The 24,406-nt window shown below is 36.8% G+C and overlaps 3 protein-coding genes across 3 annotated transcripts; all 3 read left to right on the top strand.

Annotated features, from left to right (window-relative positions):
* Positions 1-6,858: 6,858 nt before the first annotated feature.
* LOC121244001 (putative protein TPRXL) lies at positions 6,859-8,145 on the top strand. The gene has a single exon (XM_041142051.1). It carries the CDS (start codon positions 6,984-6,986, stop codon positions 7,905-7,907), a length of 924 nt encoding a protein of 307 aa, XP_040997985.1. The 5' UTR covers positions 6,859-6,983; the 3' UTR covers positions 7,908-8,145.
* Positions 8,146-9,637: 1,492 nt separating this feature from the next.
* Positions 9,638-11,127, top strand: LOC121244997 (pentatricopeptide repeat-containing protein At3g13160, mitochondrial-like). The gene has a single exon (XM_041143260.1). The coding sequence runs from the start codon at positions 9,791-9,793 to the stop codon at positions 10,928-10,930; it is 1,140 nt and encodes a 379-aa protein (XP_040999194.1). The 5' UTR covers positions 9,638-9,790; the 3' UTR covers positions 10,931-11,127.
* A 1,061-nt stretch (positions 11,128-12,188) lies between these two features.
* Positions 12,189-12,821, top strand: LOC121244942 (basic form of pathogenesis-related protein 1-like). Its single transcript, XM_041143195.1, has one exon. The coding sequence runs from the start codon at positions 12,232-12,234 to the stop codon at positions 12,715-12,717; it is 486 nt and encodes a 161-aa protein (XP_040999129.1). The 5' UTR covers positions 12,189-12,231; the 3' UTR covers positions 12,718-12,821.
* Positions 12,822-24,406: the final 11,585 nt, after the last annotated feature.

Here is a 24,406-nt window from a genome sequence, read left to right as displayed (position 1 = left end):
GAGTGAAACCCAATCATTTCTACCGATTATTTTGATGTTATTTCCACGGAATACACCAAAATGGGTGGATTTCAGATTCGAAATCCATACCCCCCAAACATATCCCATTCGTGCAAAAAACTAAACAATAGAGGTGGAGAGTTGACCCATACCTCTTAGAAGTTCAAATGTGGAGTTCCTACAGCGGTTGAGTAGCGGTTTTCGCGGTGGAGTTAAGGGGCGAACTCGGAGGCTATTATTTTTTTTCTTTTAGCAATGGAGTACTGTGAACAAAGCAAATAGATTAAATTTAAAGATAAACTATCAAGCAGGTTCTCGATATTTTCATCGTTTGTCTAACAAAATGGTAAGTTATTTTAGTGTCCGTTAAATATTAACATATAATACACCTTTTTTTGATTTAAATTCTAATATAGATTTTCCTTTTACAGAAAGAAAAAAGTCTCGCTGACTATAATTTGACCCAATTGTATGCTAAAACACATAAAAATCGTGATGGTGTTTGGGCCAGTCCCGAAGCAGAGGCAAATTATGTAAGTTTAAGTTTTTTTAATTTCATTGTCACATAATATTTTGTTACTTATACTAACCTTAATGTTTTTGTTTTTGTAGGACAAGATGATATCTCTTAAGGAAACTGCTGCGGATCCATCTGATGCATCATCTGTCAACGATGCTCAGATCCTTTATCAAGGTCTTGGATCACGTTCTGGATATTTGAGGCGTTTAGGACGTTGCGTAAAACCATCCTCATCATCCTATTCTCAAGCCAAATCGAATGACGACAAGACTAAGGAATTGGAGGAAGCAATACTTGAGATAGAACGATTGAGGTCCAAAGAAAAAGAGTTGCTGGCCCGATTAGATCAAGCAGCGGATTTGGAGGCGAGATTAGAAGAGAGGATGCATTTGAATAACCAAAAAATGTTTGAACAATTCCAGTCAATGATGTCCCAAAACTCTATGCCACCACCATAGTCTTCAAATTTATCTTTTCTTTAATTGCTATTATGATGTTCCAAAACATTTGAACAATTGATGTTTGAATTACAAATTGTGTAATATTAATATATTATTTTTAATTAAATTCTGATCTGTATGATTAATACAGTTCGAACTGTAAATAACTAGTTCGAATGGTAAATTACCATTTGTAATTTCATTCGAACCAAAATAGACCCATTCGAACGAAAACTACTCCATTCGAATGACAAAAGAGAAATACGGACGTTCGAACAATAAATTATTTGTTCAAACAACAGTTATGTGCAAAACCCCATTCGAACGGATATAATTTCCAAAAATAAAATTTCTTTTCAAACAGACATAATTTTTGTTCGAACACAAGTCGTTTGAAAAATTTATTAGTTCGAACGCATAAAATCTGTTCGAACACTCCGTTTGTTCGAACATGATTAAATATAGACATTAATTCGAATAAATATTTCATATTGTTCGAATGGACATCTCGGTTCGGACGGAGAAATATTCCATTTGAACATTATATTGAGACGAAATCGGTTCGTCTAAAAAAAAATTATCCGTTCAAACGGTTTCGACTGGATCCACCCAATTTCGTCTCTAAAAATGATTTTTTGAGACGAATTTTGATTTTCGTCTCCAAAAACTTTTGAGACGGTCTTTCTGAGATAAATTTGAGATGAAATTTTTTCATCTCCAAATATAATTTGGGACGAAAATTGTGTTTTTTGAGACAATTTTTTATCTAAAAAAAACAATCTCTTGTAGTGTGGGTTGAAGAACCGACGGAAACTCTCATGGCATTCACGCAGGCCTCTCTCTCACCCACGACGCCGTAACCCAAAGACTTATAGGCTGTGACAATGGCTATCGCGGGATGGCAATCGGAATGAATCAACAGACTTTCTTCATACGCACGACGATCAGATCTCCCTCTCCGATTTCGCTCTCTTCCTCAAGTGGCAGAATGTATTTTTGTTTTGTTTTCATTTCCCTTCCATTCGCATACAAAATTTTTCATTGTCTGCCACGTCAGCCGATTAGCCAAGTCCTCAAACCAGATGTATATAGAAGAATTGTTTATTTTTATTTGGTGCTCTTTACTTTTGTTATTAGTTTTGGTGGACTCTGGCCATGGTGTACTATGAACTCGTGTCAAAAAAGGTCGAGAATTTATCTTTATCGAGTGTTGAATTTAAAATGTCTCATGTCATGTCTGAAAGCTACTTCCCTTTTGTTACATTCATAAAAAAATACTCCCCCTTTATTATAGAAATTACATAAATCAGGCTTGTTGAATGCTAAGAGAAGTTTATAAGTAAAAAATAAATTACTTTGAGTTTTTTTTTTCACAATAAATAATTGTTAAGAGAAGTCTTAGTGACACAAAAGCATTATATATAAATAAATTTACAAATTGATATAGTTTATATGATTTATTAGATCTTTTTTATGATAAAAGTAATTTTACAATATAACGTATCATATCAGGTCATTTCACTTTATGAATTTATTTTTGTGTAGTCTATTCGTTACTAAGTACTTTTCAATTGCCAAATGTGGAGGATGTTTCGATACAGTTGAAGGTAAAAAGCTAAGCTACGAATTATAAACCTGTATATCCATGCAAAAAGATGTACAAGAAAGCAACCTGATTTTTCATTAATGAGCCCTATCAATGTCGACTCCACATTCCACGTTATATTCTTGATTTTGTCTGCTTCTAAACGACTTTGAATCTCTACGCGTTAATCGTTATCCTCTCCCTTTTCCTTCCACGCGCTTTTCCTGACTTAAAAAGTTAATGACGATAAGTTGAAGCATAAGGAGAGAGAGAGAGAGAGAGAGGTTTTAACAACTTTGTAGGAGTCTTTGAGAAGAGGAAGATAGGCAGAGAAAAGCCAGGAGAGAGACTGTTGGTGAAGCAGAACTAGAGTGAAAAAATGAAGGCCAAGACAATGGGAGTGGTGGTTGAGGGGGTGAACTCAAGTGATCATGAGGAAGAAGCGGTTGTGGCCAAGACACAACCATGGTTTACACGAAAGAAAGGAAGTGTGATTCCAGCAAAGAGGCGGTTAGTTAAAAGAATGATGTTTGATTCCATTGTTCAGTTCATTACCTCTCTTCTCTGATCTTGTGGTGGTTCTTCCTCAGGAGTTTCCATTTCCAAGCCTAAAAACTACTCTAGCAGCTCCTCAAACATTGTGGCACAACACAATTCATCGTACGGCAGAAAGAATAACGGCAGAAAGAATGCAGGCATGTAGTACCACCATTTCCTTGGACTCCACCATCCTCAGAGATGATCTTACTGTTCGCAATGCATTAAAGCTGCCTCCTACGTGTTCTCTCCTGTTTTGTGTCTTGTTTTTGGTCATTTTCTTGTTATGGTAGATGATGCTGTTACTAGTCATTATAAATGAATTTCCTTAAAGTGTGCTTGGATTTTGAAGTTTGATGTGTTTTTATGGCAATTCAAGGGTGTCTTTCCACAGGACAATCCTTTTATAGTTTGTGTTGTATAGAATTGACATTTTAATGATATGGTGTCTATTCCTTCTATTGTCAGATTCATTTACTTAAAATTCTAGCACTGTTCATAAATATTATAAATTAAATACACAGACACCATGGTGTGTGTGGTTTATGCACCATTACTGTGTTCGCAATTGGAAGAAGAAAGTCAAATGTGTAAAATGGTAATTATATAATCATCCTCAGTTACACCGATTGGTGCGACACATCCAAGTAATTTTTAATCATGCCCATATACGTAAACGCAAAACACACACACACATATATATATGGACATGTCATATAATTCAAGTGGTCCAAAACTCTGGTGGTCCTCCAAAAGTGACTTAACTCCAAGTTTGTTGTTGGGCCATACAATCTTCTGCGAATCTAATGGGGACAAACATAGAAAAGGAAATGAAAAACTTCAACCGATGTTCACGCTTTCATGTGTTTTGTTTTTTGGGGTGGTGGGGAGGGAGGAGGGGCATCTTCAACAGTTCAACTGATGTTCACATTTACTCATATGGGTTTGTTCGCATTATCACAGAGTTTGCACCCATTGTTCTTTGCTAATGATTTGTGGAAATAGGAGCCAAAAGGTGTATCTTGATGATGGCGTACTTGCCCTGCCAATTTCTGTGCCTTTTGTCCTGCAACTAATTCCAACCATGTCATATTGTTTCAGGAAGTGATGTGATGAAGAGATTATATAAAAGTAAACTCACAAACTGACGTGATTTGATTCGATACATTAAATTGTAAATTTATTTTTATTATAAAGTAAATTTAACGGATTACACGAAACCATATAGTTTGTAGGTTTATATTTATATAATCTCTTTATGTCTGTAGTAATTCTCATTTAAAATCTTCATTGAGTTATAACACATATATGGTTAGTTCCATGGATTCCATTTGACATGAGATCAAACCTATTAATGCACCCTACCTTTCATTACTGAAAATATGTCAATCTTGATCTATTTGTGATCATTTCGAGTCATGATTAATGTGGGCTTATAGTCGTGATTTTTGCTGCAAATTACTTGCTTTGTTTAGTTAACTATCTTGCATAAACTTGGAATAAGAACCTTAAAGACGAATATCATGAGGTTGAAATCGTTTTCAAAGTTGTTAGACGCACGTGGGCTTGTTCAAGTTTGAGGTCGAAATCTTTTTCGAAGTAGGGACATGACAGACGCAAGAGGGCTAGCTTGTTCATAATTGAGGTTGAAATCGTTTTCGAAGTAGGGACATGTTAGACTCAAGAGGGCATGTTCATGTTTGAGGTTGAAATCGTTTTCGAAGTAGGGACATGTTAGACGGAAGTGGGCTTGTTTATGTGTACTGAGGTCTTCTGGACAATGACATTGGAGATGCCATGAGATAGGAGCCCAAGGCTGGACCCCCTGAAATCAAACTATCAAATCGGTGGTAACATTAATGCCTGTGGTCTTTTTTGTTTTTTTTGAGAGGACAATGCCCATGGACTGAGACAATGTGTTACATGCATGTTCAAGTTATATTTGCATCGAAGCTTATAACTATTGAGATAAATATGAATGATTAAATCTATTTTTTTTTATCAATTTAAGCTTTTAGAATAAATGGTGATTTTTCATAATATCATAATAGAGATCTTAAATTCGAATTCTAACTTTACACTTTAATCTAATTAATTAAATATTTTACGTTTTCGCATATACATGTTCAGGTCAAGTTTTGTAATGTTTTTTTTTTTAGTGTGGTTATTTTACCTAGAAAGAGGTAAACGGAATGCGTTCAAAGTTCAAACCCTCTTTTTCCAAAATAACCTCTAGACAGTGGAGTAATAAATAGGCCTTAAATGCTGCGTTGATAGGATTTTGATTTGAGAAAAAATTAACCATTTCCAATGTCAATTGAAATGGGTATCTTTGATCAGATTTTGGATACCCCCTCATATGGATTTTTCGATCAATGTTTGGCAAAGATGACATCTACTCAGAATGGTGTTCCATCTGAGAGAGAGAGAGAGAGAAAGAGCCCGATGGGAGTTTGAGCAGGATGCGCACGAGAAGTGGTAGAACAAGTTAATTAGCTGTAACACTGCATAAAAGAAGCAAAATACGAAGATGAACTGAGATATAAGATAAGATGAGTTGAGATGATTTGTAAATTATAATGAGATTTGTGAGTTGAGATGGTTTTTGAAAATTTTGTGTGTTTGGATTGAAAGTTAGATAAGATAGTTTTAAGTTGTTTATGACGAGATAGATGTGGGTCTCACAAATAATTGCATAGTATTTATAAAAAAAATAGATATGTAATTTGAAAAATTATTATTACTTATTTATAAATAATATATTCTTTTTTTTCTCGGCTTATAAATAATATATTCATAATAATATTATAAGATGCCAATATTTTTAAAATCAAATTATATAAAAAATAATTTGAACAAGTTATTTTTGCATGCCTACGATGTGCAAGCCATTTTTTTAATTATGAGTTTCATTTCTTTTCAAAAAGACTGAATGTGATTTGCGCATTCTATTTTTTCTCGAAAAAACAAACTTTTACATGACATTACTCTTCTCAATATCCAACCATTTTACAGTTTAGAAAAATTAAATAGTCCGATTTGGATGTTAAGCCTGCAGCAGAACGGGCTAAGGTTCAGTTATCTTGAGAAATGGGCTGAGGTAACAGTTATAATGAAACATAGCCGAAGCCTTGATGAGCCCACATCACATATACGAAGCCTCTAAAACTATCTATGTATATGGCTAGTTTTTTATTTTTTATTTTTAATTTCTAGGCCCATAAACTTAGAGATATGTGCAGGCGCCATGGTATTTCCGTTAAGGAAGTCTTCATTTAAAAAAAAAAAAAAAAAAAAAAAAAAAACAAAAAAGGAGTCAGAATATTGTTATAAGAGAAATGATATATAAAAGCTCCAAATCTCGCGCAAGTCCTTTTCAACAAAATGGACCTCACCATAGAAAAATATTAAAAACTTATTGTTTCTTGATGAGACTAACATTTTTATAAAAAATATATACACTTAAAACTTATACCTTGTATGACTTATTGTTGGAATTCAAAAGAGAGTGATTTGGGTCATACTCCTTTGCTTGCTTATCAGATTTCATCTACGAATTGGGTCATAAATCTGGGTCCTAATTGGTTGGTGCAGAAGGCTATAAACTCAAAGGAAAAGTGGCTCTTCCTAAAATACAATGAGCGTGGGAAATGATAAAAATTTATCAGCCAGCATCATTCCCCCTACACAAGACAACCGTTGTACAACGGGTTTCATACCCGGCAACCAAATTCAAACTGTCTGAAAAGTAAAAGCCATCCTTCCACTTTTTTCCCTTTCCATTTTCAAATACAAATCCAAGGCTTTTGTATATATAAATTTGTCACTTTGTTCTACATGCAGGCCGGTAGTACTCATTTTTCTCGATCGTTTGCTAGCATCTGAATCAAAATCCATCAAAATGGGTTCTTGCATTAGCACATGCAGACCCAAGAAACATTCCCTTGAAGAGTTTAAGCATGTCCAAGACAAGCTTGTGATTTCACAAGCTCCTAAAACTTCCATTCCTCATCAGTACTCTAACAAGATTTCTCCTTCTCCCCCTTCCCCTCCTACTTCAACCTCTTCAACCTCATCTACTTCTTCCCTCTCTTGCACCGCCGGTAGCACCACTGCGAGCTCGTGCTCATCGTTGTCATCGAGTGCATCTTCGGTCTTGAGCTCGAAAGACAGATCGTTCTCCAACGAGTTCTTGTGGTCGTGTGTTAAGGAGAATCCACATATTGTACGTATCAATTCAATCAGGGAAAATGCTATTTTGTTCTCGCCTGCTAAAGTTTATGCCCAAAAGCCAGACTTGGTGTCAAAAACAATGGTGGCACCGGTGAAACATTCAATCCCAAAGAAGGTTGCTAGCTCTACACCACAAAAGAGAGTGCGGTCAAGCTCACCAACACCTCTACCACGGCAGAAGAGTTTTCGGAGGGAGACCGAGGGGTCGAGTCCTGCATATTCTGTACCAAACAGAATTCAGAGGTCACCTTCTCCAAGCTGGAGATTCAATGGTGATAGATATGGATCATTTTTGACAAACACACCTATAGAAAGTCATTCAAAGCGTATGATTGGCTCGAGGTCTAATACAGTAAGTTCTGTGCCATCATCTGTGAGGAAGGAAACACTTAGGCCAGCAAGTCCAAGCAACAATTCAAGCCGTCCACGCCCTTATTTGAGGAATAGGGAGATGCAAATCCACAGAGTTGGTTCCAAAATCGATGAAGCTGCAGTTAGAAAAGCAGTCTCTGATCATGACATGGACTCCATTCCCATGGAGGAGGACATTGACAATCCTCTTATCTCCTTGGATTGTTTCATCTTTCTGTAGATTTGAGTGTGTCAGCATATAGCATGGTGTTCATAGCATTCTTTTTCTCTTTCTATCTTCACTTTATCTTCTGCCTTGATTCATGAACAGGTTTTGAAAATGATCAACTGGATCAATTTCCCTTTTTTTTTCTATGGTTATGGGTCCCTTTTTTCCCCTTTGTATTTTGTTTGTTGTGCATGAATATGTTATTTTCGTACCAATATATAATGAGCTTATAAGTCTTGTTTGGGAGCAATGGAGAATGTTTCTGGGTGGGCACTGGGCACACGATGGCATTGGTGTGGTGTTTGTAACTTTGTTATTACCAACTCGACTATGTTTCCCTGTGTCTCTTATAGAGGTGCAAATGGTCCGATTCGGTCCGATCCAGCAATGGATCAAATATTTTTAGTTCATCATTTTTCTGGACCGGACCGGATCAAACACTCATATCGGTCCGGTCCGGTCTAATTTTTTTTTATTTTTTTAAATAATTAATAAAAAAATTTATTTAAAATATTAAATTAAATTAAGTGACTTATTAATGTGGATTATGTAACAGATTCAATAAAAAAATATTTTATATTTTATATGGTCAATGATAATAAATTAGATGAAAATTATATTATTAATTTATATAATTACTATATAATTAACTAATTTATATTATATATTAGTTAATATTTACAATTATTAATTGTACAATTATTTTAATTGTACAATTAATATATAATTAATATATATAAAATATTTTTTTATTTTTATTTTTCATTCGGTCCAGAAAAATCTTGGACCGTGGACCGGACTGAAACTTTTCGGTCTTCTAAAACGTGGACCGGTCTCAGTCTTGGTCTGGTCCAGTCCAGATCGAAATGGTCGGTCCGTTTGGTCCGACCGGACTATTTATCACCCCTAATCTCTAGTCAACTTAACCCATCATTTTCGTACAATAACTATTAAAGACGCACAGAAATTATACGAAAGTATATTATCAAATTAACCTAGTTTTATCAGATCTGTTAGACTTACTTTACAATTTGACGTATCATATTAAGCTATATCAGTTTATAGTTTACTTTTGTGTAATTTTTTTTGTGGCTAAAATATTTATCTTATTATCCATATAAATACATAAAAAGTGATTTCGATAATATTTATAATTATTCTAGTAATTTTCTTAGATTTTATTAATTGGTCAATAAATATTATAAAATTTTGTTAGGCACTAATTTATTTAACTCTAGAGTTACCATATTTATAGCTCAAGTTGATCTCAAGCGTAAATTGCCACTATAAACAGCTTTTAGGTATCGTTTGGATGTTTAGATGGTCTCAAATTATTTTTGAATAGTAATATTTTGTGAATTGTTTAAATATATGAAATAAGTTGAGATATGTGCTTTAATATATAAAGTAGATTGAGATATATTTAATTTTTAACTGTAAAAGATTCTATTAATGATTGGTTTGAGATTAGTTGAAATGATTTTAATATGTAATATAGCTAATTTTTACTGTTTGAACTTTAAAGAGAGGATTTCGAATAGTAAATACATACAGATTAGAGAAGTGCCGTAGGAAGTGAAGTGTAAATAACTTTCCCAAAAGTTAACTCTTAAGCCGATATAGCTTTACCTATATTTTAAATTTATTTAGAATAAAACTTAGTGTATAATAAGATGTACAATATTAAATCATGTCATCTATAAATTTATTTTTATGAAATCGTGATTATATAGTTATCCTTAGATTATTTTTGTGAATTAAAAGTATTTATCCTTAGATTATATAGTTAAGAGAATCGTGATTAAAAAGAAGAGAGAGAAATAGCCGGAATCCTTGCCTCATTTTCGCTCCTTCCGTCCTCTTCCAACCCCAAAACTCCCCAACAAGCACTAACGATGTGGTTTTCTGGCATTGTTCGCCGCTCTTTCACCACTGTCCTCCAACCTGAATCCACAACTAGCATAAAATCCATTGCAAATGATCTTTACAGAGAACGCAGCCTCGAGCTCCTCGTCCACAAGTTCAAGAAGTTCTCCGAGCTTAGTCGATTTCGTACCCGAGCTGGTATTTATGAAGACACGGTCCGCCGGCTCGCGAAGGCAAAACACTTCAGATGGATCGAAGAGATCCTTGAAGACCAAAAGAAGTATGAGGATATCTCTAAAGAAGGCTTCACGGTCCGGCTAATCTCATTATATGGAAAATCAGGCATGTTCTATCATGCCAAAAGAGTGTTTGATGAAATGCCCGAGCGAAGTTGCAGCCAGACTGTTCTATCGTTCAATGCACTTTTAGGAGCTTGTCTGAACTCCAAGAAGTTTGATTTGGTTAATGAGCTTTTTAAGGAGTTGCCAATGAAACTGTCCATAGAACCAGATTTGGTCTCCTATAATACAGCTATTAAGGCATTTTGTCACATGGGTTGGTTTGATTCGGCGGTTTCAATGCTAGATGAGTTGGAGACGCATGGTGTGGAGCCAGATTTGTTTACTTTCAATACGCTTTTGAATGGGTTATACGGAAAGGGTCGTTTTTTGGATGGTGAAAACACATGGGATAGAATGAAGAAGAAGAACATTGATCCTGACATTAGGAGCTATAATGCAAAGTTGATTGGATTGGCATCACAGAAGAAAACCAAAGTGGCAGTCGAGTTAATGGAAGAAATGAAGACCAGAGAAGTCAAGCCCAACTCGTTAAGTTTCAACGCTGTGATTGAAGGATATGTTAACGAGGGAAACTTGGAGGAAGCTAAGTGGTGGTACGATAATATAGGAGAGAGAAAGGGTGCCCCAGGTAAAAGGACTTTCGAGATAGTTGTTCCCTATATTTGTGAGAAGGGTGAGCTGGGCCTCGCTTTTGAACTGTGCAAGGAAATTTTCAGAAGAAGTTTCTTGGTTGATGTTTCGTTATTGCAGCTGGTGGTGGATGGACTGGTTATGGAGTCCAAAATGAAGGAAGCTAAGAAGCTCGCGCAACTTGGAAAGACAAATAGCTACTGTCGGTATGACCTGACATTGCCTTCAGTTGTTTAGTTCTACGGCTTTCCCATGTTTATGTAAAAACTGCATCCAGCTGAAAGTGTGTAGTTGTTTTCCTGTTCATGTATATCAGTTCAGCAGCAAGCAAATCAAGAACCTCAAATCGCTGCAGCATAATTCCCATTACAGTTTTAATATATATATATTGAAATTCTTTTAATCATAAGTGAGAGGAATCCCACTACTCATAAGAAAAAAGCTAAGAAAGAAAGCAGCTTTATTGGGTAATTGATCTGCCTCAAGTCTATTTTCTCTTCGGACTTCAAGTTCTGTCTGTCCAGAGTTACTCTCAAACTTATACTGGTTTTTGCTATAAATCTCTGAAGATCCTGCAATTGATCTGTATGAGAAACCTGTGAAGATGAGAGAATTGAGCACTTCGCATCCCGGTTAGATCTCTGCATGTGAAAGACCATCAAGATCGACAACTTTAAGGCAGGTAAACTAGTCTAGCAAAGTAGTAAGTTGCAAAATGCGCAAGGATTGTTAAATTTATTAAATAAAAAATACTTTATGTAATTAAATTAGCATATTCTGAGATATTATGCAATAAATAAAATTTTGGTTAAGCAACTCGATCTTCTATCCCTTACTCTCCTTTATTGCTTGTAACGCTAATTCATAATATAGTTTGATTGCTGATGGGGCTGTGGCTTTGCTGGAATGTATTCTCCTGATCCTTAAAGGTAATTGCATCTTTTACTTGGGCATCATGAACCTGTTACCTATTTATTTTTGTATGTGATTTTATAAATATCACTCTTGGATTTTGGGAGAATAATTTGTTTCTGAGAAAAAGGTGTTTAATTCTGGTACATCACACTAGTAAAACCCTCCCTGAACTTGAAGGGAGAAAAAGGGAAAAAAACTGTTATTAAGACACCTGATAAAGCCTCGAATTATCCTATCTAGGTTTTTATTTGCATTGTATATAATTAGAAGTCTGGAACAGTATATAAGGGATAAAAATAGCTAGGGAGATAAGGTCACCAGCCAAGCCATTTCCTATAAATATACAAATATACCGAATGCCCATAAATACGACAATGATATGACCATTTCTCCCCAAGAACCTGAAATCCAGAGTCTGGAAATGCGTTCAAACTGCGTATAATTAGGCTGAGGCTTTTTTTAGCATTTGCATTGTGAATAATCAGAAATTTGGGACACATACGGGAGAAAAATAGGGAGATAGTATTTACTAGATATTGCCTATAAATACCGCAACCAACCATATGTTCCATTCAAACCTAATAAACAAGACCCAGTAACTGGAACTGGAAATACCTTTGAGAATGGGCTACTCAAGCAAGACTTTCCTGTTCCTATGCCTGGTGGGGTTAACCCTAGCTCATGTTTCTCTAGCTGAAAACTCTGACGTCCAAGACTTTTTGAATGCGCACAATGCAGCTCGTGCCGAAGTGGGTGTCGGTCCAATTTCTTGGAACAAGACCCTTGCAGCCTATGCTCAGAATTATGGTAACCAGAGGAGGGACTGCGTGTTGGAGCATTCAATGGGGCCGTATTCAGAGAACATTTGTTCAGGCTGGAGTGGCTTTACAGTATTAGAGGCTGTGAAGATGTTTGTAGATGAGAAGCAATTCTATGACTATAAGAGCAACAAGTGTGTGAAGGGCGAGGAGTGCAGGCACTACACTCAGGTTGTTTGGAGGGACACGACGAGTCTGGGCTGTGCCAAGGTAAGGTGTCATAGTGGCGGAATATTTGTGACTTGTAACTATTTTCCTCCGGGAAATAACGACGGCGAACGCCCTTATTAGGTCTTGTTTGGATACACAAGAATACTCGAATTTCCCGCTGATTATGCTACCATTCTACAATATAAGTTGAATTGGTCACTATTCTCAATGGCATTCTTTTTTTTTGAATTGGGCATTATTCTATACCCAAATTTCTCATAATATTTTTATGTAGTCTTTTGTCTCTAAGAGAAGTACTGTAAACTCAAAATAATGGCTATATTATATAGCAAATTTGAATGTGCCATAGCATGTAAGAGCTATAAAGGTTGGGCTATATGACAATGTTAGTGAGTTTTGACATGAGTCTTTTAACTTTGATCTCAACTCACTTTTCAAATGACACCTAAAAGGCTAAATGTCTTTAACTTATAATTATGAAAATCAAATCTTTTGATGTAGATAATATCAAATCAAATTCTCTCACAACCCAACTCCAACAATTGTGATCTTATATATATATATATATATACACAAAGATCACATATACATATACATACATATATATATACATACATACATACATATATATATATATATAAAAAAGCTGACGACTCCATTAACACCCAAATAGTTGTTTCAATAATGACGCTTATAATTAATTCATAACCGGAAGTACAGTTGATCAGATTAATTAGTAAAGCATTTTGCTGCCAAAAAAATACCCTAACTAGAAGATCATCGGCTGGCACTGAATTTATGGGAAATTAATGATCATGCGCGCAATCTGTGGTGGATACGGAAGATATATATATATATATATATATATATATATATATATATATATATAAATATATGAGAAATGCGATGCTTACCGTTGGGGGCTCCCGCTGGTAATTTTTTATTTTTTTTTAGTTTTTATTTTTTTACTTCATGATTAAGTAAGTATTTTTTTTTAATAATATTATGAATATTTTTTATTTTTTAAAAAATATTTAAAGATGTTAAAAATTTATGTAAAAAAATAAAATGAAAAAAAGACACAAAATGCCTTAGTGGGAGCCCCCAGCGGGAGCTCCCAGCGGTGGGCGTAGACTCACCCTATATATATATATATATATATATATATATATATTTTAAAACAACGTGACTCAAAATAAAAATTACATCAAAGTCGAATATAAAGAATTCTCAATTTATCCAATCAAACTAAACCCCGAAGTTTTCCTTGATTGTGGATGCTATGGTTGCACACACACATGTTACACAGGAGGATGAGCAACCTCAATTCCTTGATTGTGGTGCTCATAATCATGTCACCTCTGCATTAGATAATCTTACCATACAACAGCAACCATATCAAGGCCCTGCTCAAGTAACTGTTGGCAATGTTGGACGTTTGCTTATAAATCACACTGGTTCCTCACCTATCAAAACCAAAAATACTTCTTTTTCTATTGTCCAATATATTACATTGTCCTAAAGCTTCTTCTAACTTATTATCCATTCAGTGCCTATGTTAAGACAATAATTGCGACTTTGTTCTCACTGCCTCTTCCTTTGTTGTGAAAGATCTGCATACCAACAAAATACTCCTCCAAGATCCGAGTGAAGCATGCTTATATCCCATTTATCTTCAGCACCTACAAACCAATATGAAGAAGCACAATTCAACTTTCAGCTCCTCCTTTACTACTTTCTTAGGAATTACAGCACCTGTTCAAACTTGGCATTCATGATTAGGCCATCCATCAGAGTCTATCATGCGACATCTCACTCATGATTCACTCATCTCCGTATCTGGTTCACACAAGCTAAACAATGTTTGTGAATTTTGTCAAATGGCTAAGAGAGACAAACTTCATTTCCCTGATTCCTCCCATATGTCCAGTCACCCCCTTGAACTTATGCACTTTGATGTGTGGACCTCTCTCGTAATGTCAATCAGTGGCTGTAAATTTATGTTATTTTTATTGACGATTTCTCTCAATTTTCATGGATATTTCCTCTTAAACAACTTTCACGAGACCTTCAGTCCTGTTATAAAACCTGCTACAATTAGACTTCTACTTGCTTTGGTAGTTCATCACAACTGGGTGGTCCACCAGCTTGAGATATCTAATGTCTTCTTACATGGCTATCTTGAAGAAGAAGTATACATGGAACAACCCAAAGGGTTTGAGGATAGTCAATTTCCCACTCATGCATGTTGGTTACACACGTCCCTTTATGGCTTGAAACAAACACCACAAGCTTGGTTTTGACATGTCTCTCAAGGCCTTTTTGAACTTAGCATCATTGGTTCAAATTTCGACACTTCTCTTTTCTACCTACATCGATCCTCTGTCACTATTCTCATTCTCATCTATGTTGATGATATTTTGGTTGTTAGTAATTCCTTTGATGCAGTTTTAGCTCTCCTACATCAACTCAACAGAGACTTTGCAGTCAAAGACTTGGGAGCCCTATCATATTTTCTGGGTATTCAAGTTCACCGCACCCTAGACCATCTCCATCTACATCAAGGTAAATACATTTTGGACCTCCTTCATGACACCAACATGATTGGTGCTAAACCAGTCACAACACCATGTACCTCGGGTGGAAAACTATCCAAACATACAGGTGTTCCACTCCCTAATCTATAAGTATATCGACACATAGTTGGGGCTTTGCAATATTGCACATTGACTCGACCTGACATTGCTTACAGTGTCAATCAGTTGTGTCAATTTCTCCACTGCCCGACTTCAGTCCATCTAATAGCAGCCAAGCAGGTACACCGCTATATTAAGCGCACACTTGAATATGGACTCCATTATAGCAAAGGTTCTCTAGCTCTTCTTGGTTTCTGTGACTCGGATTGGGTTAGGAGCCCTGATGATTTCAAATCAACCATGGGGTATTGCATTTTCTTTGGTCCGTGCCTCATTTATTGGATGGCAAAGAAGCAACTAGTGGTTGCAAGGTCTAGTACTGAACTCTATTGGGTTCGAATGTTCTTCAAAGAGCTTGATTTTTGTCTTCACTTACTTCCATGTCTGTGGGTTGAAAACCTTGGTGAACTCTCATTATCCTCCAACCTTGAATTCCATGCAAGGACAAAACATATAGAGGTCGATTCTCACTTTATACAGGAGAGAATAATTAGTGTTATAGTCCCCCAAGTTTTCAACCAAGATATCCTTGCACGGTACATCTCCTCCACTTCACAACCTTCGGACATATTGACAAAAGGCTTGACTTCATCGAAATTTTGCTTACTAAGTGACAAACTCATGGTTCGACCTCTCACCATTAGCTTGTAGGGGACAGTTAACCAGAAGGTTCAAACTTCAGAGTCCAAATCTATCCAAAACACTGAACCAAAAGATAAAGTTGATAACTCTCACAACAGCTCACTTGCAGACTTTTGAATTTTGTATATATCGTTGTAATCCAAGATAATATTTATCTTTCTGTTGTATATTTGAAAAATATCTAATCTTGTAAAATGCTATTTATACATAATGAAAACTCTCATATGGTATCGTCTTGAACCGGATCATTCATATATTTAACTTCTCTAAATATGCTAATTTAATTACATAGAGTATTTTTTATTTAATAAATTTAACAATTCCTTGCGCATTTTGAAGCTTACGACTTTGTTAGATTAGTTTATATGCCTTAAAGTTGTCGGTCTTGGATGGTTTGTCAATTGCATAGATCTAACCGGGATGTGAAGTGCTCAAATCTCTCATTATCTTTACAGGTTTGTGGCTTGAACGTCCAAACTTCCGTAGCAATTTCGTCTTTCAATCATCCCAAAAACTTGGTGCCTATCATAGCCTTTTGAGGCCAGCCAATCACTCTGGTTGCTAGGTGTTCAAACTCATGCTGATAATCTCGAAGAGATCCAGTTTGACGAATCTGAGATATCGCTTTATCAAAGTCCTTGTACTCGGTAGGTCCAAACCGCACAAATATTTCCCGCACAAAGTCGTCCCAGGTGATGAACTTTTCTTCCATCTTGTAGAATCATTAAAGTCATTGCCATGAATACATTCGCCTCACCTTCTAAGTGAAAATAGGATAATCACACTTTACAATCCTCGGCAATGCTTAAAAAATCAAGGAACTGCACCACTCGGTGTACCCATGTTGTTGGATCATCGCCATAGAATGGTGGAAAGTCCATTTTAAACTACTGTGGATGGAATTGTTGGTGTCCTCCTTCTCCTTGGTGAGTAATTAATGATTGTGACCTCATTTCTTCCTACTTTGAAAAGTCTTTGTCTAGCCGACGGGAACGTTGCTCCGATGATGCCTCCAAAAACTCCTTGATTGCCTTCAAACTTTCTTCTATTGCTTGAAGTCGTGACCTAGTGTCTTTGGCCCCTTCCCCAATCTCATGCAAACTGCATTCCAAACTTTCAAGACGTTCCTTAGTCGTAGTCATGTTCTGATACCACTGATGGAACTAGGATTTACTACGATGAAAAGTGATAAATTGTTATCCACTTAAGGCTGGAACAAATCGCAAGTTTTATATTTTTTCTGATGATTGAAAATAAACTATAGACCCTAGTATTTATAGCCATGCACTCCTGACCATGTACGGAAACCTACTCCTATTCTAATAAAAATAACAATCCTACTCCTATTCTAATTAGAATAATATTGACAATCCTAACTAACATAAAATTAGTTTAAAGCAATAAAACAACTAATAGGCATAATACCTCTTCTTAGAATAAAACACAACTTCAACCCACTTCCTATTCTAGTCCACTACGACTTCTCCACTTCATAGTTCCATCATTTAACGCATTGGGCTTTACTTCTCTGGTCTTCATTTCTTTGATTTAACTCGACTTCCACTTTGGTTTTCTTCTTGATGCCAATCCACTCAACTTTGCATTATACCTCCTAAGTTCTTCTTCTTCGTTCTATCCCATATATTTTGATCACTATCCAAAAAATGACCACCCTTTCCGTATAATCCATTCAAAAGCGTATTGAAAGTAAACAAATCTAGCTCCACACCCTGCGTCTCCAACTCATCAAGCATTGAAACTACCGAATCAAACCATCTCATGTTACAAAATGCCTTAAAAATATCATTTATAGGAATCTGGTTTTATGGACAGTTTTGTTGGCAACTCCTTAAAAAATCTCATTAAGCAAATCAAACTTATTTGAGTTCACACAAGCTCAAAGCGCATGTATGCAATACAAAGGATCAAGCCAAAAACTATTTGACTAGGATCACGATTCACGATGTTACCATCTATAAACTTAAATTTTTAGAGTTATAATCAATATAATATCTATGGATTTCTCCCTTAATAATCCGCTCTCTTTCTCCAGCACTCATGAATTCATGAACGAATATAAAAATGTCTCTGTAATTTATGCAAGGCAATTTTTTTAGAATCGGGTTTTGCATGGTGTTGGCCATCAGGCCTTTGTCATTGATGGTAGGACATGGTGTCGCTATGGTGGGTTCTGATTAGTTTGGTGCACGAAGAAGAATGCAATGTTGGGTGGTGAATTCGAGAAGTTGGATGGGTTGGCGTTTTCTAATATTGTTGTCTCTAGGCCCTAAATGCTTCCAAAGGTGGATATTCCTTCTTGGGATGCATGGTTCAATGATGGGGAGATGTTTTTTTTTTTTTTTTTTTTTCCAAGGCAGAGATAAAGCAGTCAACAAAGCTGTTTCGGTTCTCTGTGGTTTTGAAATTTTTACGTCGAAGGACGTCACTTGATCATGTTCGTAGTTTTATAAAAAATTGGTGGGGGTTGCATTCAGTGCCTGTGGTGCGTCAATTGAAAAGCCCTCGAAACGTTCTTGTGCTAATTTCAAATGAGGAAGATTTCATTAATGTGATGGCTCGAGGGAATTCAGATGTTGAGGGGGTGTAGTATAAGGTGTTTCACTAGATGCCAAATTTCATTGAGGAAAAAGATTCTCCTTGGGTTCCAGTTTGGATTACGTTGTCGGGGCTGCCTCCAAATTATTTTCATGAGTTGATTTTGCGAATTATTGGAGGGGATTTTGGTCGTTTCTTGAAGAGGGATAATGTGACAGAATGTGTAACTCATCCACAGGTAGCGCGTACATGTGTCGAAATTAATGTCTCTAAGCCTTTGAGACATTCAATTTGGTTGGGTACTCTGGGGCTTGAAGACAATCATTTTCAGGAGGTGATTTTTAAAATGCTTCCAGCGTTTTGCTTGCATTGTAGAAAGCAAGGTCATAAGGAGAACAAATGTTTACGTCGAGATCGGCTTTAGAAAAAAGATAGGTCGGGAAGCCAAGAAGAGGAGAAAATAGAGTGGACTAAACATATTTGGAAGGCAGTGGGTTTTCACGAGAAGGAGAAGTCGTTGAAAGTGCAGGGGGAAAATGTAGTGGCTTCATCTAACCAACAAAAGAATGAGGCAGAAGGAGGGTCGATGGGTGCGCTGTTCATGTCAGTGCATGGGATGGTTCACAATAAGACCCAATTTGATCAAGCGAATAATTGGGCTGGTGGTCTCAATAAACAGTTGGATGTTTTAAATAGCTAGGACGGTGGTTTTCAAGAGTCTGATGTTGTCACTAGAAGGGAGTGTGTTAAGAAGAAATATCCTTCGGGAAGGATGGTTTGAATTAACTGAAGAAGATCCTGATAAGTACTCGGCTTTAGGGGCAGTGGGTCGAAGAACTCCTAGGAGTTCGCTAAAGTTGGTCGATGAGGCTTTGGAGTTTGAAGTTGAATGTATGGCTGATAGGGGAATTCTGGGGGAGGATGGGTTCGGTGATGATGGTTTGTTTAGTCAAAGTCAAGCAATTTCATATGTGGAGCCTGGCGAGGAATTGATTGAATTGGCTGCAAAATGTTTTGATTCAAATCCGGATATGAATGTGCTGTTGAGGAAGTTAAGGGGGTAAGGAAAAAAAATCAATTGTTGTTCTAGAGCGGCGAACTCGCTCCAAAAAATTTCTTTAATTTATGATGAACATTCTTATGTGTAATATTAGGGGAATTATTTCGTCGAAAAGTAGGCTTTGACGTATTTTAAATAAAAGCCATCCATCCGTGGTGGCTCTTTTAGAATGTTTTATTGAGGCGAATAAATGTGGTAGGTGGGCAAAATGGATGAAGTTGCCTAATTTTTTTTAATAATGCTGAGGTTGGAGGAAAATTTTGGATTTTTTGGGATGAGGGTTTTGAATTTGAACTGGTTTCAAAGTCGGATCAGGCTGTGAGTGGGTGGTTTCAGCATGTGAATTTGCGAGTTCTTGTGACTTTTGTTTATGCGAGTTGCTTCCAAAGGAAGTGTATAGAGGTTTGGGATTTTTTAAATGGGCACGATCTAGTTAGATGCTCGTGGTTCATCGAGGGGGGGGGGATTTTAATATTATTTGGAGCGACGATGAAAAAGTGGGTAGAGGGGTGGGATTGTCAAAAGTCTTGAGTTAAATGGCTTGTGGAGGGGGATTCTAATATAGTTTTTTTCATGCAATGATGAGAGTGAAGAAGAAAAATAAGCTGGTTGATCGAATGAGGCTTGAGAATGGACAGCTATTGCAATTTGTGGAGGAGGTCCATAAAGGTGGTGTTGATTTCTTTCAAGAACTGCTAACAACAACCAATGTGTAGCTTGATGAGGTTTCGTTATCTTTACTAGTGTCGTCGGTTTCAGTGTAGGAGAACGAGGACTTATGTGCAATACCGTCGATGGAGGTTAAGGTGGCTCTTTGGTCTATTCCGTCTGATAGTAGTCCAAGGCCGGATAGATTCTCTGCAAGTTTCTTTATACTTTCATGGGATATTGTTAAACAAGATCTTGTGGAGATGGCTAAATAATTTTTTGAGTGAAAGCCTTTTTCGATTTTTTTTTGTGCTACAAATTTGGTGCTCATTCTAAACGTTGATGAACCTGTGAGGTTTGGGCAGTTTTGCCTCTTTAGTTTACGTTTAATGGTGTATAAAATCATAGGGAAGGTAATGGTATTTCGAATGGCATTGCTTCTTCATCGTTTTATTTCTCTTGAACAATCTGCATTCATTCAAGGAAGAAGTATCTTTGATAATATGGTTCTTGCACAGGAGCTGGTTCATGGAATTAATCGGAAGGTAAAGGGAGGAAATGTTATGCTAAAAATTGATATGGCCAAGGTTTACGATTGGGTGAATTGACGATTTTTAATAGAGGTTTTGAGAAGATTTGGTTTTTCGGATAAATGGAGAGATCTGATTTTTAATTGTATTTCTTCTCCATTTTATTTGGTGATGATGAATGGTTGTGCTAAGGGATTTTTTAAATCTTCTTGTAGGCTTCGGCAAGGTGATCATTTATCACCTTATTTGTTTATTTTAACGGAGGAAGTGTTGTCACTGATGTTGCATAAAGAGTTTCAGTTGGGAAGGATCAAGCCATTTAATCCCAGTGGGGGAATTATGATTAGCCACTTGTTATATGCAGACGATCTCTTGATTTTTGTTAACTGTGGCAAGGCACCAATTTGGAACCTTATGGACATGATTCATATCTATGAAAATTTGTCTGGTGATCAGTTGGTTAGCCCTCATAAGTCTTCATTGTTTTTCTCTACTAATATTTCGATTGAACAGAAACAGGAATTGAAAAATATCTCTGGCTTTGAGGAAGCGCTTGGTCGTGTACAGACTTGGGGATTCCATTGCATGTGGGGAGAATGAGATTACGGATGTTTGATTCGTTGTTGGTAAAAATTCAAAAAAAAAAAAATTAACGGGTTGGAAAAGCAAGCTGCTCTCTTCTGGTGATAAGATTATTCTTATTAAGCATGTTTTGAATAGTATGGCCATTCATATGCTTTTAGTGTTGAATTTGCCAAAGGGGGTGTGTCAGTGCTTAAAGGACTTTTCTCAAATTTCTTATGGGATTCTTCCATGGAAAATAAAAAGAGGACGTGGATCTCTTGGAGAAAGATTTGTTTGCCGGTGGAGGAAAGGGGGCTTGGAATACTGGATCTTGCTGAGGTTCAAAATTTTTTGCTTATGAAGTTCGCCTAAAAATTAATTTTGGGAGGCTTGCTGTGGTAGGATGTTTTCTTTGCCAAATATGTGGGGAATGCTCACACTATGTCGGTTATGTCTTTGGGGAGAGGATCTCGATTCTGGAAAGGGGTCATGTGTTTAATGCCAACTGTGTTATGTAACTCGAGATGGTTGCTCCAGAGTGGGAAGGTGAATTTTTGGTATGATAATTAGCTGGGAGATGGGCCTCTGGTAGCGGATCATTCGTGATAGGGGATGTGGGTTTGAAGGTGCAGTTGGTGATGGATGAAACAGGGTGGAATTTGGTGTTATTGAGGTCTCTTGTTGCAAAAAACGTGGTGGAACAAATATTGCAGGCTGGCTTATATTTAAGGGAAAGAGAGGATAAGTGTGTCTAGGTGCATTCTGTGGATGGAGAATTCACCACGAAGTTGGCCTGGCTCTTAATTCAAAAATAGAGGACTCTTTCATGTGTTGGAGGGCTTGACGAAAAGCATTGCCTGTGGATGATGTGATCCAACAGCTTGGAATCCCGATTGTTTCAAAATGTTGCAGCTGTGTTGAACCCCAAGTTGAGACTTTAAATTATTCTTTGGGAAGGGGAGGGAGCGACTAGAATTTGGAATTATTTTGCCGCTATTTGTGGGGTTCGGTTGCCAAGAATTTGGAATTTGAAAGGTGTGGTGGGTTTGTGCGGCTAGTTCTTCTCAGGTTGGCTAGATTCATGGGGTTATTCCATTTTTTATTTCATGGGCGCTTTGGAGGTTTCGATGTACAGCTAGGATGGAAAATATGAAATATGATTGGAGGATCATAATTCGTGTTGTAAAATCAACGTTAATGGACATCAATAGTAGGCTGAGGCACTTCCGTAAAATGGGAGCTAATGATTTAATAGTGCTGCAGGAATTAAATTGCCCAATTGGGCCAGTTTGTGTGAAAGTGCTAAGGCTGATTACGTGGATGGCGCCGAATGTGGGGATGTTTAAGCTGATTGTGGATAGTGGGTCTTGTGATAATTCGGGGATGTCGGGTAGTGGAGGAGTTATTCGTGATTCACAAAGAAGAGTGATGGCCAGTTTTGCACATTTTTATGGCCAAGCGACGAATACAATTGCGGAGCATTGTGCTTTACTTGATGGGTTACGGTTATATCGTTCGCTTGGGTTGAGGGATTTTTTGGTGGAGTATGATTCTAGTGTAGTGGTTGGATCAGTATTTTTAATCTCTTATCATACCGGCCGGTTCGGTCGAAATTTTCCTTACCGGCCACTGGGCAGGTACAGGTATCATATACATTTCGTACCGGCTCAAATATTGGCCGATATCGGCCTATATTTCAGCCTGTATTTTGGCCTTCAATTTTTTTTTTCATTTTTCTGAACTACAAGCTTATTTTTTGACCCACAATTTAGACTAGGCTATTTATAATTTATATATATGTACTTATATATAGTTTATTTATATATAGACTATTATTTTGGAATATAATTTATATTTATATATTTATATATACAATTTATTCATATATCGACTATCCCGAAATGGTACACGAAACGGTACCGGTACCGAAATATTTCGTTACAATACCTTGACCGGTATGACATTCGATACGGTATTCAAAACATTGGGTTGGATGGTTGTCTTTTGGGGGAATTGAAGGTACTTGTTCGTTTGCTTAAGGTTCGGTTTTGACATAATTTTAGAGAAGCTAATATGGTTTCTGACTTTCTGGCTAAACAGTCCCATGCTTGATGATTTGTTCTACCACAAATTTGACAAGGAGGGTCAGTGTTAGAAATGAATGGACTATTGGTAGAACCTTTACTTGTTGTTTGTGCAACAGAATGTGGAGCAGTAAACTGTCGTGGTTCATTGGGAGGTTTGCTAGAAGAATACTGGTTGGGCTTTTTGTTGTTGTAAAAGGGTCTGGATTTCTATGAGAAGAAGGCTATTTAGGTGTTTTCTGGTGGGACAAATTTATGTTGTGTTTCAAGCAGTTGGTCATAGTTGAGCAGTTCTGTTTGAAAATCAACGAAGGTGATGGAGGACTCATGGGTGACAAAGCTTAATGAAGTGATGAAACGATGGTGACCTAGATTGAGACCCCCAACAACATAAGAAATTAGATCTTCTTCATCAACAGGTTTCCCTACAGCTGCAAGCTGGTTAGACCAATTTTTGGCAGTAATGACTAATGAGATAGTCATTGTATGACTTGTTGCCTTGGTTTCAAGTTTGGAGTTATCGTTTAAGGTGGGAAATTCTAGAGCAGGAGTGAGGTGCAAAACTATTTGCCAAGGTGGTCTAGACTTGGCAAGATGTATTTTGTACATAAACAATGGACAAAATCTTCTCTGTGAGGGTGGCATATTTATCCATGCCAAAATGAATTGGTCATTTTTCTGCCACAACAAGTAATCAGTGTTAATGACAGAAATTTGTTTGCCTTCATCATCAGTGACAAACTGTGAGGGACACAACTCAGAGCCATCCACAATGCTCAACAGATCATGGCTACGCAGCAGAGGGATAAATTGTGTGGTCCAATTTAAGTAGTTGGTTCCATCTAATCTGACAGAAACCAAGGGAGTGATGTTTGGGAATAAGAATGTAGCAGCATAATCTTTGGAGAGGGCCATAAGGATCGAAAATGGTGTAAGCCAATAATACTCTGATACCAAGTTAAATATATGGATGATCTTGTTCAAGGTGATACCAGATGATAGTTTTCATTATGTATAAATAGCACTTTA

The sequence above is a fragment of the Juglans microcarpa x Juglans regia genome, chromosome 8S, assembly GCF_004785595.1.
Source record: "Juglans microcarpa x Juglans regia isolate MS1-56 chromosome 8S, Jm3101_v1.0, whole genome shotgun sequence".
NCBI classification, from domain to species: domain Eukaryota; kingdom Viridiplantae; phylum Streptophyta; class Magnoliopsida; order Fagales; family Juglandaceae; genus Juglans; species Juglans microcarpa x Juglans regia.
The sequence above is the reverse complement of the archived record's forward strand: the minus strand, read 5'-3'. Positions and strand labels throughout refer to the sequence as shown.

Excerpts from the sequence above, each read along its gene's own strand:
- LOC121244001 (XM_041142051.1), top strand. The coding sequence starts at position 6,984 with ATGGGTTCTTGCATTAGCACATGCAGACCCAAGAAACATTCCCTTGAA.
- LOC121244997 (XM_041143260.1), top strand. The coding sequence starts at position 9,791 with ATGTGGTTTTCTGGCATTGTTCGCCGCTCTTTCACCACTGTCCTCCAA.
- LOC121244942 (XM_041143195.1), top strand. The coding sequence starts at position 12,232 with ATGGGCTACTCAAGCAAGACTTTCCTGTTCCTATGCCTGGTGGGGTTA.